General features: G+C 47.4%; 1 protein-coding gene across 2 annotated transcripts in view; it reads right to left on the bottom strand.

The window, feature by feature from the left end:
• Positions 1 to 13347, bottom strand: part of DLG5 (discs large MAGUK scaffold protein 5) — a 119288-nt gene that overhangs the window by 45040 nt on the left and 60901 nt on the right. For both annotated transcript variants that reach the window (XM_045842033.1, XM_045842034.1), the window contains exons 6-7: positions 1957 to 2216; positions 523 to 835 (exon numbers count right to left, since the gene is read on the bottom strand). In XM_045842033.1, the coding sequence (XP_045697989.1) occupies positions 523 to 835; positions 1957 to 2216 (573 nt within the window). The remainder of the gene's footprint in view (positions 1 to 522; positions 836 to 1956; positions 2217 to 13347) is intronic.

Raw genomic sequence — 13347 nt, 5'->3', positions numbered from 1 at the left:
AGGGAGCAAGACCCACAAAAGGGCGTCTGGCACAGCCTATACTATCTTTCCAGCAGGAGCCAGACTGCCCCTTAAAAAGGAGACCCTTCAGATGCTGGGAAAAGAGCCCTAAGGGTGACTCACAAAGCCAAAGGTATCTATGGCTTTGGGATGTTGGCCTTGGGATAGACCTTCTTAGCGAGCAAGTCCGAGATACCACTGACCTTCAGCACGACTGATTATTGAGTGTGAGTGTCTGTAGCTGGAGCACATGAGTATCTGGGCATGTCACCTGACTTTCTTCCTACAATGTAAGCTGTGGAGGCCTGAGACCATAGCCAGAACTCCCCTTGCATCCCTGTAGCCCAGATTAGAGCTGGGCACTGAGTGTAGTGAACTCAGCGATATCCTTGGCAGTGTCCAATAACCCAGCCCCAAACTCTGATGCAGGAGCAGGCTGCTGGTCGGACACCGTGTGCACCACAGCCCTTCCTTTCTTGCTGCTTTCCCAGGGTCTGGGAGGCCAGCCGCCCAACCACATACCTGTCGCAGTGCCTCCATCTCCTCGCTGGCTGCCTTCTTCTCCGAAGTGCTACTTTTGAGCTTGGACTCGGCCAGCTCCACCTCGGTCTGCAGCTTGTCCAGCTCAGAGATGACCTGGTCACGCTCACTCATGATGAGCTTGTACTCGCTGTATACCGCATCCCGCTCCTCCTTATACTTCTCCGATTCCTTGGCGGTTTTCGCCTGCGTGGTCCTCAGCTCTGTCAGCTCCGACTGCAGCAGCTCCATTTCCCACTGCAGGTCCTTATTCTGGGCTGTGGCCTTGTTCAGCTCATGGTGGATCGCCTCGAACCTGGGGGAGAAAGGCAGCCAGGACGTGGGGGGGTGGCGGGGACTGGCCCGGTCAGCTCTGTTGTGCTGGACAGTCAAGCATGAAGTTTCAAGGGAGGTCATTCTCTACACCCCTGAGAGAGAAAAGTCACGGAGTGCCAGTGCCCTGGACGTGGAATTTTCCTCAGCCTTTACAAAACCAAAAGCTGAACTGAGGACTTCATGCCCTCTGCTCTACTAAAAACAACAGCAAATTTCTCCCACCATCAAGCTACATTTTTTTTTAATGCTAGAATCACAGCATATGAGAGATAAAAGGGAGCTTAACAGTCATTTAATCCACCCACCTCATTTCACAAATACAGAAAAGAAGGAGATGTAGTCAGCTGGCCCGAAGTCACCAGGTTAGTGTCAGAGCACAGCTGGTCAGATTAAGAGCCTAAGGCTCTAGCATCCAGAGTAACACTTCAGAAAGTGTGTTCTTTGAACACCAATCTCCTGCATGGCTCTCCATTTAAAAAAAAAAAAAAGTATGTCTTTGATGACTTATGTTTGGGAAACACTGCATTCTGTGTCCCCATCTTAGATAGTCTAGTGCTCAGCACCAACCTGAATGCTCTGAGAAGTCCCGCACTGCAGATACCCATCCTTGTGCAACCTGGCAACTCCCAAACCTTTTCATACCCAGAGACCACTTCTCACGGGAAACCAATGAATGCCCCCAGGAACTAGTATTCTGCAGGAGGGTACTTTATGAAACACTGCTTGAGGCCAGGGCTCACATCCCTACAGACGATATACCTTAATAAAAAATCAAATTTTGGAAGAAACAATACCTAGGATTAACTTTGCTATTTGCTAGGTGGGTGACTGACAGAAGAGAGGCCTCGGAAGCCCTAGGCACTGGGATGGTCGGTACATACTGAAGTTGTTCAAATGAGAATGACAACTCCCAAGACACAGCGAATGTCCAAAAAAAAAAGTTTCCTGGAAATAAGCACTTTTCGATTGAAAAAACACAACCACGGTGCTGTTTTACTCTCTGGTAGTGTCTGAGAGCCTTGTGGATAACCACAAGCCCACAGAGGAGAGTGGCCCCAAGCAAAGAAGGTCCCTCTGGCCCTCAGTGGCCCCAGCTCCCACCTCCTCAAGGAGAGGGCACACTGGTGCTGCAGCTGGATGGCTGTGTCCCTCTGCTGGGTGAGCATTTCAGTCTGCTTCAGCAGGCGCTGGTTCTCCTCCTCCAGCTGCTCCAGCCGGCTCAGGTCCGAGTTGTGGATGGCAACTTTCTCACTGTACCTCTTCCGCAGGGCATCATAGTCCTTCTTAACCACCTCCAGCTTGTCCATGGCCGTGTCATACAGCTTGTTGAGAATTTCTGAAGACCCATTGTGCTTCAACACCTGGGGACCAGAGAGCCACACTTACCTAGGGCCTGGCAGCAGGAGGAAGGACAGACTGACCACTCTTACCTCCCTGTGTCTAAGGGTAGAACTGCTGACCAGGGAGGAGAGGTCATGGCCTCTGGCCTTTGGAGGCCAAGCTCTGATTCCACTGGCCCTGCAGTCACACTGGGTGATTCATTTGTTCACAAACATTTCTTAAGTAGTGTGCAAAAGGGTGTTACCCTAGTAGGCCCAAGACTTCTATCCTTTGAAAGCCCTACTTGCCAGTTCACTCTTGGCTGGTGCCTGGGAACTTGAGTGGCAAATAGTTCCCTACACTGATATAAAACTTGCCCCAAGTAATAAGAGGGGCTCCCAATGCCTGGATCAGACAAATAGTGTGGCTTAGGCTGAGTATGGCTTTCTCCTGGGAGTCTGAAATCTCAGTACACACTAGGCAGCAGTGCCTGTGGGGCCAGCCCCCAGGAAAATCCCTGGCAGGGAGTATTTCATGGGTTTCCCTGACAACACCTCACATGTGCTGTTGTGCTTCAGTACTGGGGGAACTGAGCATGCCCTGCATCACTCCACAGAGAGACTGGCTGGAACTTGCACCTGGTTTCCTCTGGACTTCACCCCACACACCTCTTCCCTTTGCTGATTTTGCTTTGTGTCCTTTCGCTGAAATAAAATTTAGCCATAAGTATAATTATACGCTGAATCTTGTGAGTCTCCCCAACAATCACCAAACCTGGGGGTGGTGTTGAGGACCACCAACATAAGTGCCTGACATGTTCTAGTGATGTTCTAGATGCTGGCGGTGCCAGACAGGACACATACAGACCGTGGCTTACTGGAGGATATGAACGCCCAGCTGGACAGACAGACAAATAGGCAGGTAGACAGAAAGGAAGACCAAATAAATAACTTCTGGGCAGAATAAGAGCCCTCAAGAAAATAAAAAATAAAGTAGGGTAATAAGCTGGAGAGACTTCTGAGCAGCAGAGCAGAATGTGTGAGAAGGTCTGAGGACGTCTCCCTAGGAAGTTGACTTCTAAGCTTGGATGCAAATGAAGAGCAGCAGCAAGAGCGCACCTGGCAGTGGGGTAAGCAAGTACAAAGGCCCTGAGGCAGGAATGACCAGAGTGTTCTAGGCACAAGGAGCAGGGGAGGACAGAGTGACTGGAGCCCTGTAAACAAGGAGCAGTGGGTTCAAGAGGAGGCTGGAGTAGTGGGCTTGGCTTCAAGGCTCACAGCCAAAGCCAAAACTGTCCTAAGGGAGATGGGAACCCTGGGGGATGTTTAAGCAAGAGAGCAAATTACGGGTTCACTGGGGCAGGGGCGCATTGTTCCAGAGAATAAAAAACAAGAAGATGACTCAAGAGGTTGTCAGGGGCCTGTTGACTTCTGCTAAGCACCTTGGGGGATCTGTGCCCTTTGGCAGGTCACTCCACTTCTTTGGCTTTCGGTTTCTTTAATCCTCAAGTGATAGGACTGAACCAGAAAAGCTTGCTTACTGGTGCAACCTCCGACAGTCCAGGAATCGCCTGGCTTATCCAGCATGGACCCTGAGCGATCAGATCTCTGCAGCCTAGAGGAACCAGAACCTGGAAGTACCAAATACAGGCATGCCTTGTTTTACTGCACCTCACTTCACTGTGCTTCACAGGTGTTACGTTTTCTTACAAACTGAAGGAGAGACTCCCAACCAGCAAACAGATCACAGCTCATTGTATTGGGATGGCTTAGAACAGAATCTGCAAAATCTCTGAGGTCTGCCTGTGCTCTGTTACAATTACAATTAGCATGAAATGCCCAGGGACAGCTAATTTAGCAATGAAATCAGAGACAAAGAAAATGAGTTTTTTCTTCTAAGACATAAGCATTAGCTCCTAAGACTGCAAACTAATGAAGAGGAAAGGAATCTCAAAAAACGGCTCACTCAGGGTTCTGTCTTTGCTTTATTTATTTATTTACTTTTTAAGCAAAACTCTTTCCTTTAGGGGAACTCTTACAAAGACACCAAGATACAAAACTCCTATAGGACATCTGTTCCTTGGGCAGTTAAAATCTTCATTGTTCTATAAAAATGCTTCATGCTGCAGACAGGACTGCACACCGAGAAACAAAAAAAAAAAAACTGGGCCCCACTCTATCATTTAAAGTCTTTAAAACAATGACAACAACAAGGATACCCCAGACCAGTGTGGCTCAGTTGGTCGGGCATCTTCCTGCAAAGTGAAAGGTCTCCGGCTCTATTCCCTGTCAGGGCTTGGTCCCTTGTCAGGGTGCCGACGAGAGGCAACCTATCGATGTTTCTCTCCCTTTCTTTCTCCCTTCCTTCCCCTCTCTCTAAAAAATAAGTATTTTTAAAAAATTAAAAAACAAAACAACAAACTGAGTATCTTCCAAACATACAGAAAAGTACAGCAAACAAAGTAACAAAATTTTAACTACTCACCACTTAGTTCTAATCTTAACATCTTGTCACATGTGTCAAATTGTTTTTCTTTTAAAATACAGTATTACTGGCATTGCTAGAGCCCCCAGTGCACCCCTTCTTATCTCAAACCCCTCTCTCCCCTCCAGAATTAATCGCTCCCTGGAATTTTCTGTCAATCATCTCCATTCACAGTATTTTCTTTATACTACATATGTATTCATACATTTCTAATGGTACCATACTATGTGTGCTACTTCTTACTTAATGATGTTTTTGAGGTTTAGTCAAGTGATACAGTCAGCAATTCACTGTATGAATACATCACACATTCTCCTCCTTCTGTTTGATGAACATTTACATTGTCCCCCCTCTTATTTTGGTTGTTATAAATGATACTGCCGTGAACATTGTTGTATATGTCTCCTCTCCCACACCTGTGAGAATTCACTCTAGAAGCAGAGTAGCCAAGTGTCAGGACATGGATTTGTTCATACTTTCTGGACAACATCAATTGCTCTACCAATGCATGATCTGCCAGCTGTGGGCAAGCTCTGAGAGTGACTATCCTCAACACATCCTCACCAAAATTTCATACAGTCACATTTTTCTTTAATTTTTAGTTGTGACAAAATACAAATAACAAACTGTTGTAACCATTTTTTCTATTTATTGATTTTAGAGATAGAGAGGAAGGCAGAGACAGGAAGAGAGAGAAGGAGAGAGACTGACTGATTTATTATTCCACTTACTTATGCATTCACTGGTTGACTTTGTATGTGCCCTGACTGGAGACCAAACCTAACAACTGCGACTACTGAGACAACGTTCTAGCCAACTGAGCCACCTGACCAGAGCCTAGCATTTCTAAGCGTACATTTCAGTAGTATTATATGTACGCACATCATTGTGCAACCAGTCTCCACAACTTTTCCATCTTGCAAAACTGAAACTCTGTCTCTGTTGAAAAACAATTCCCCATTCCATCCTCCCCTCAGCCCCTGGAAACCGTCATTTTATTTTCTGTTTCTATGGATCTGGCTACTCTAGGTACCACACAGAAATTAAATCATACACTAATTAATCTTTCTGTGACTGACTTATTCATTTAACATAATGTCTTCAAGGTTCATCCATATTGAAGTATGTGACAATTTCTTCCCTTTTTAAAGATGAATCATATTCCATTTCATGTATATACTGCATTTTGTTTATCCACTCACTCAGTGAAGGATCTTGGGTTGTTTCTACCTCTTGGTTAGTGTGAAAGAGTCAGATATTTTAAAGTATTGCCAATCTCATGGACAAAAAAAAAAGATCTTTTTTTAACTTGCTTTCTGATTACTAAAAAGAGCAACTCTCCTTATGTTTACTTCTCTCTCTTCCTTTCTTTATGTAGGGTTCATTTTTAAATTCCAGGTACTAATCCTTTCCTAGTTATATTACAAATATCTTTTCCCAATATGTGGCTTCTCAATTTTCTTGCAGTGTCTTTGCTACACTAAACTTTCACATTTTAATACTGTAAAACCTACCAATCATTTCCTTTATGGTTTGTGCTTTGGTAGTTTTATTTCAAAAGTTCCTTCCTTCCTACCTTGAGATTATGAAGATATTGTTATATTTTGCTACAAAGTATTAGTTTACTTTATATATTCAAATCATTAAACAACTTGGAATATATTTTGTGTATGGTATGAGATGGAAATATAACATTATGCTTTTCCATAAATCAACTGACAAATGAGAACTGGGACCCTGGGTGCAGGGGCTCCTGCGTTTGTCTAAGTGCAGGCAGTGACGGCTGGAGGGCACTAGGACATACCTGACACAGTGCCCACCACTGCAAGATGGGAAGGGCATCCCAAAGGGTGTGCCCATGCGTGCCCAGGACACACAGAGCTAATGGAGAGCTAGCTCTCCTGACTCTCGGGTCAATCAGTACCTTCTACTCCCATCTGGAAAAGGTACTACTTCTAGAAAGGACTACCTGACTTGTGGGCAGTGCCTCCAACCTTTTGATAAAAATCGCTTCAAATTTTTCACTTTCTAAAATCCCCTAAGCCAGGTCAAGAAGCCCAGTGTCCCCAAAGGAGGTCAGTGGTTTGCTTCAAAGCAGAGGCACTGCCGCCATTCCCGGAATTCCCCACAAGGTGGCAGCCCTGGGACTAGTCAAATGTTCTGCAGTCCAAGCTTCTTTAAAAAACAAACTAATTTTAAAGGTAGCCTTGAAATGACACAAAGACCCTGTTGAGGGTGTTGGCCCAGCAGAGCCTACCCACCTCCATGACAGAATCTGGATTCTACACCATGGCTTGACCTTTCTTCACAGGGAAATAGTCCCCCAAATGCGCTAACCACCAGGAGCCTGGATTAGCGCCTGCATGTCAATCCAGGTACAATCCAGGGCAGATGGGTCACAAGTTCCCAGTGAGATGGGGTTGGTTAGGGAAAGTCCCAGAGCAGCCCAGGGATCCTTCCTGATGCACAACCCACCTGTGTGAACACGGTGGGACCCAGGAACAAAAGGGGTCCAGGGGAGATCAGGCCGACAGGGCCATGGCTCCACCCACCCTGCAGGTGGAAACTGCACAAGGTCTTACTTGCTGTGAGCTGAAATCGATGACCTTCCCCAGCTGCTCACCTCTTGTTCTCAGCGAGCCCCAGAGTCACACAGAATAACCCTTTTCCCACAGAACAGCACCCACATATTCAAAGAGGCTCACGGGCCCCAAACACTTCTCAGCTTTTCTCTACAAGCAAACTCAGAATCATACCTGTGCTAACATAATCAAAAGCATCTGAAGAAATTTGGGGAAATCACAGCCATAGTTAACCCCACAGAATGTGAAAAAACATCCTATTAGTTAGAATTTTTTTTTTCCTTTTCATCATTAGATTATGTTCTCAGGAGGAAGCCCCACACATGTGCATGCACACACACACACACAACCATCAAATGCTTAGCTTCCCGGCTGAGATTGTAACGGAAGTCGGAGTGAGAGAGAATATTTACATTTGGCCCAAAACCCCCAAGGGATCTGGTCTCAGGCAGACAGTAGTCTTTAGGAATGACTCCTCCCCAGACTGAGGAAGGGGCCCGTGAGGAGGGGACAGGAGTGGCACAAGGAGGCACAGAGCCAGGGTCTGGTTCCGGCCACAGCCCGAGCTGTCCCCTCACCTCGTCACTGCACTGGTCGGAAACCCTCGTTCTCTCTGGGCCTCTCTGCGAGGCATGCCTTTCAGAGGAGTATCTGGAAAAGAAGCTAACTTTCATGAATCACCAAAGTATATTTAAGTCAGGCGCCGGGGTCAGGAGGAGGAGTGAGAAGACTCCCAAGGCCTTACAAGTTTCCCAAATAAATTAGCAGAACTGATTAAAATAGAAAAGCAATGCTCTGGACCCTGCAATTTTACCTCTAAGAATGTAACTTCACAAAACAGGTACAAAGGAACATATGGACATTCCAAATGTACAGAAAATATAAGGAGGCCCACGATATATTTATGAGGGGGGGAGGCAGGTGGAAGAAAATAAAAACAAAATTTTGTGTGTTAAGTATGACACAGAAAATGTCTATAAGGACATACCCAAATGGTTCAGAGAGGTCAGTTGTCTCCAAGGGATGACACTGGGTGGGGGTAGGAGGCTGGAGACTTCACTGCTGTTTGAAGTTTTCTTTTCTTTTCTTTTTTTTTTTTTTTTACCAAAGAACATTAATTATTATAGTAAAGAAAGACGATGTAAAACTATCCTCTACATTGCACCCCAAACCAAGTTTGGCAATTTGTGCCCAGGGTCTCCTGGACATTTCTGACGCAAAAAAACAGAAGAATTCTGATGGCTCATTCTGACTGAGGTGCCCTGGAGATGGAATTGCCATGCTGTGGCCACCTCCCACCTCCAACGCCCCCCCCCCACACACACACACACAAGGAGGACCACCTGTCTGCCGCTCCCCAGTGGGAGAGGCCCCAGGCCCCTGGCCTGCAGCGCTGCACCCTCCCATCCTCACCCAGGGCTGCCTCATTTCCTCAGAGATAAACCACACAGAGCTGGGGAGCCCCACAAATCCCTCAAGCAAACATGCAAGTCAAACAGCACCGTTTACCCCGCAAGGGCCTCTTCAAGTTAACAAGGCGTGGGAGGAACCAGGCAACAAAACCGGCCTTGTCCAGCAAGGTCAACCTTTGCCCTCGGGCCTGTTGGGAGGAAACCTGTGGCCACCCCCATGTTCCCTGCTTCCTCTGCTGCTGACCTACCCAAGGCCTGGGCTTTGCTCAGCCTAGGAGCCTACCCCTGACCTGGTTAAAGTGAGACAGCCCAGGCCAGGGACAGCACACGACCCTGGCCGCTCAGATAAGATATCTGCCCCCACCCCACCGGCAGCCATGCCTCCTCTCCTGGGCGGGAGGCAGGGAGATCCCCAGGTGGCAGGCACATGGCAAAGGGCACCGGTACAGCTGAACAGAATTGGGAAATTGGCCACTATAATAAACTGACCCCCTCCAAGGGTCACAGCCTTAGGAAAGGAAAGGAGAACAAGGAATGGGAGGGAGGGTGAGGGAGAAAACCTGCCCCCGTCATTTGGGGGAAGAACAGGAAAGGTGGGGGTGGCAGAATAATCCCAGCCTGTTTGTACAAGCTGTGACAGGCCTAAGGGAAGAGAGAGAATGGGAGGAAATGAAATTTTATGCCTCGTGAGGGCAGATATTTTTTATGACAAGGTAATAACTAGAGTCATTTTTTATTTTGAGGCATAATTCACGTAACAAACAATTTGCCCTTTGAAGTTCACGACTCGGTGGTTTTTGGTGTAGTCACAAGGGTGTGCAGCAACCACTACTACTTGTTCCAGAACACTGTCATCACCCCAGAAAGAAATGGTCCCCATTAGCAGCCACTCCGCACCCCCCAGTCCCAATAGCCCCAGGCACCCACCCACTCCTTCACTTTCCGCCTCTATAGGTTGCCCTGCTCTGAAGGTCTCACATGAATGGATCGTATAATGCATGGGCTTTTGTGCCTGGCTTCTTTCACTTAACATAATGTTTTCAAGGTTCATCCACACTGTGGTGGGTACCAGCATGTAATTCCTTTTTGGGCTGAGTAATATTCCACTGCATGGAAAATGCCACCTTTTACTGATCTTTCATCAACCAATGGCCATTCGGGTTTTTCCCACTTTCTGGCTGTTAAAAATAATGCTGCTACAACACTGACAAGTTTTTTGTGTGGACATATGTTTCGAATTCTCTCTGGTATATGCACTGAAGTGGAGCTGCTGGGTCACCTGGAACTATATTTAACGATCTGAGGAAGGGCCACAGGTCTCTGAAGTGACTGCGTCCCCATACGTTCCCAACAGTGCACGAGGGCTGCAGCCACGCCCCACCCTCAGTGGGAGCAGACTTTAGTCTAGCTTGATAGCACTAGAATAAAAACAATGCCAGCAAACATTTACTGTGTGCTTTACACACACAGGCACGGTACCACTGCTATTATCTGTGGTATCTTACCGTGTGAGACCAACGCAGCTACACTGACAAAGCCCTGCTCCGCCACTTTGTAGCAGGCCTGTGGGACTGCCTTTAGACAAAGATAGAGCCACAAACTCATCTGAAAGTAAGGAACGCTGAAAGAAAAGTAAAATCCAAACTAAACTCAAAGGCAAAAGGTTGAGTCAAGTTTAGACCAGGGTGAAAAATGTCAGTGAATAAGTGAGCAAGAAAACAAAGTGGGGTGAAGATGATGATGGGGTGGCCTGCCTTCAGGTGGGCAGCCAGCACCCAAGCCCAGTGAGGGTCACAAACCTTCAGTGGGGCTGCCCCTGCCTCCTGGGCAGCCTGCCTCTGCCCTGACTCCCTGCAGCAGCTCATGCTAATCTGCCTCACACACTTCATTTCTGCAGAGGAGTCTTTTGGGGTAAACATGGTTTGCCTCTAAATAATCAAAACCCCAGTCTTAACCCTTTGCTTTAGGAAGCTCCGTGGATGTGCAGGAGGAAGGATCTCTGCGGAGAAACTCAGTGAACTCAACATGGTACCAACCACGGGCTGGTACGGCACTTCCTCCTTGGTACCTCATTTCGCCCTTTCAGCACCGCTCCCCCAGCACCACGAGCCCCAGGCTGGGACTGTTAAAGGGATGGAAAGGAAAGTGCAGCGTGTTGAAGCAGCGTCCGTGGAATCAGAGAGCAGGTGGGCAGTGGCGTCTCCCGGGTACAGGAGGGAGACTACAGCTGGGCCCCGGCTGCCGTGGCCTGGCACCTACCCCCACTCCCACAAACCTCCTCAGTACCAAGGCTCCCTCAGGGCCTACCAAATCCCGCCCCCAGACCTGACCACACACAACAAAGTCCCCTAGTCAGAATGCTCACGAAGAAGATGTCAGGTAAGTCCAAGTGCACCACCTGAGGTGTGCACTGGGTCTGCACTGGGTATTCCATATAAGACTCCACATAACAAAGATAAGAGAAAGAAAACCAACAACAGAGGCCAATTTTCCCAACGGAATGCATTTATAATGGGGAGGTACTGAGAAGGGCACAGGAGTCAGTCAACAGGAGACTGGTTAAGTCATGGTGCTTCTCTGACACTCAATACTCTGCAGCAGTGAGAAACCCAGAAGCAGAGTTTGTACTGAAACAGGAAGATGCACCAATATATATTCAGCAGAAAGCTGTGTTAACACAGAACGCACGTATGATTCCATTTTGTGAAATAAACTAACAAGATACAGGGGTTCTATGCACACATATAAAATATCTCCAACTTTTCCCTGGTAGTACACTCACAGCAGTCATTTCTTGGGAGTGAGACAACTGAAAGAATTCTTTTTATTTTTAAAATGTCTGTATTGTTGGATTCTTTTATTATGGTACGAAAAATGAAAAGTCCTACCCCTCCCCTGGCCGAGCAATCTAAGCTGCCAGCCATGAGTGAGGCAGAGCAGGACAGGGGCTGCCGCTGGCACATGGCCCTCGTGGTGCCCGGCATGGGCATCGGGGCCTGCACAGGACGGGGCCACACGGGGGCGGGGGGCACGGCATGAAGCCCGAGGGCTGAGCAGGTGAGAAAGGGGTGGTGCGAGGAGGAGCGGCAGCGGGGATGGGAGGAGAGCACACAGTGGGGCTGACTAAGTAAGTCAACAGGTTAGCAATAACAGGGACCAGGCCCTGGCTGGCTTGCTCAGTGGGCAAGACCATGGGTCCTCAACCTCTGGGCCGCAGACTGGTGCCAGTCCAGACCTGTTAGGAACCGGACGGTACAGCAGGAGGTGAGCTTGCACACGATGCGCTTGAACCATCCTGAATCCATCCCCACCACCCCAGTCCCTGGAAAATTGTCTTCCACAAAACTGATCCCTGGTGCCAAAAAGGTTGGGGACCACTAGGTTAGAGGATCATTCCGATGCACCAAGGTTGTAGGCTGGACCCCTGATCAGGACACATACAAGAATCCACCAGTGAATACATAAATAAGTAGAACAACAAATTGATGTCTCTCTCTTTCTTCCCCTTTCCTCTCTCTCTAAAATCAATTTAAAAAATAAGAGTAATAGGAACCAGTTTTCATACTGCTATAAAAGGGAATTACAAAAATGGAAAGAGAAAACTAGAATGAACCCTATGGTGTTGTAGCACTGGATTGAAACTGAAAGTGTTAGTGTGAGTGAACTCATGACTTTTGATACATATTACAGACACAGACACATAAAGGGGAGAGAGAGGAATACTGAAGCGTAAGTGTGGAGTGCAGAGGTGCACTCAGCTATTCCCTACTCTGCCCACTGAGAGGGCCTGGGAGCAGTGATAGATGTCGCAGGAGCCATGAGGGCACCCAGCTATGGTTGCTAAATACCATTCTCCACTAAAAGGAGTGGGGACTCTTTGGAGCAGTGGCTGATTTTCCAGGGCAAGGGCAGGGAAATTATAAAATGAGCCTGGAATATCTCGTGCCAGAGAACAAGGAAGCACTCAAAGATTAAGGAGGACACAACAAAAAGATGGAGAAGCAAGCTTCAAGGGGCTCTTACTGGCCACAGTGGATCATAACCCATTGGATAAAAACAGGAAACCATGAGTAAACAGGTAGGTAGGTAAGTACACAAAAGGAAAACAAGTAACTTCACAGGGGAAGAGCCTGGGGACACCACCTCAGTCAAGTGATCAAGGTGAACGTCATCAGTAACAGGTGATCCCAAGCCACGTCCCAACCAAGAGGATGCAAAGAGGAGAAGATGGCATCACTTCCATGACAGTCCTGCCTAAGATGCAGAACAGGTATCAAACAGTGAGACTCACCCAAATCCAGGAGGAGGGACAGCCTACAAAATAACTGGCCTGGCCTGACATCTTCCAAGGCATCAAGGTAAGCAGGTCAAAGCCAGAGGAACTGCTCCAGATTTTAAAAGACCACGGAGCTGTGACAACTGAATGCAACACCGTATTTTGGACAGGAATCCTTTCCTACTAAAGACACTATTGAAACAACTAGCAAAACATGAACAGGTCTGACGACTGATCAGTTGGTAGTATGCGCATTAACTCCCTCATGATGTTTATGTTGCTATTATATAGGATATCCTTGTTTGTAAAAAGTACACACTAGTGTGTGCGGGGGTGATAGGACACCTGGTTGAAAACTTACTGTTGAATTAAGGGGGGGAAATTCTCTGCACTGTACTTAAAACTCTCCTGTAACTTG

Source organism: Phyllostomus hastatus, unplaced genomic scaffold (genome assembly GCF_019186645.2).
Source record: "Phyllostomus hastatus isolate PE091 unplaced genomic scaffold, TTU_PhHast_1.1 phas_contig_38, whole genome shotgun sequence".
NCBI classification, from domain to species: Eukaryota; Metazoa; Chordata; class Mammalia; order Chiroptera; family Phyllostomidae; genus Phyllostomus; species Phyllostomus hastatus.
This window is presented reverse-complemented; position numbering and strand designations above follow the sequence as displayed.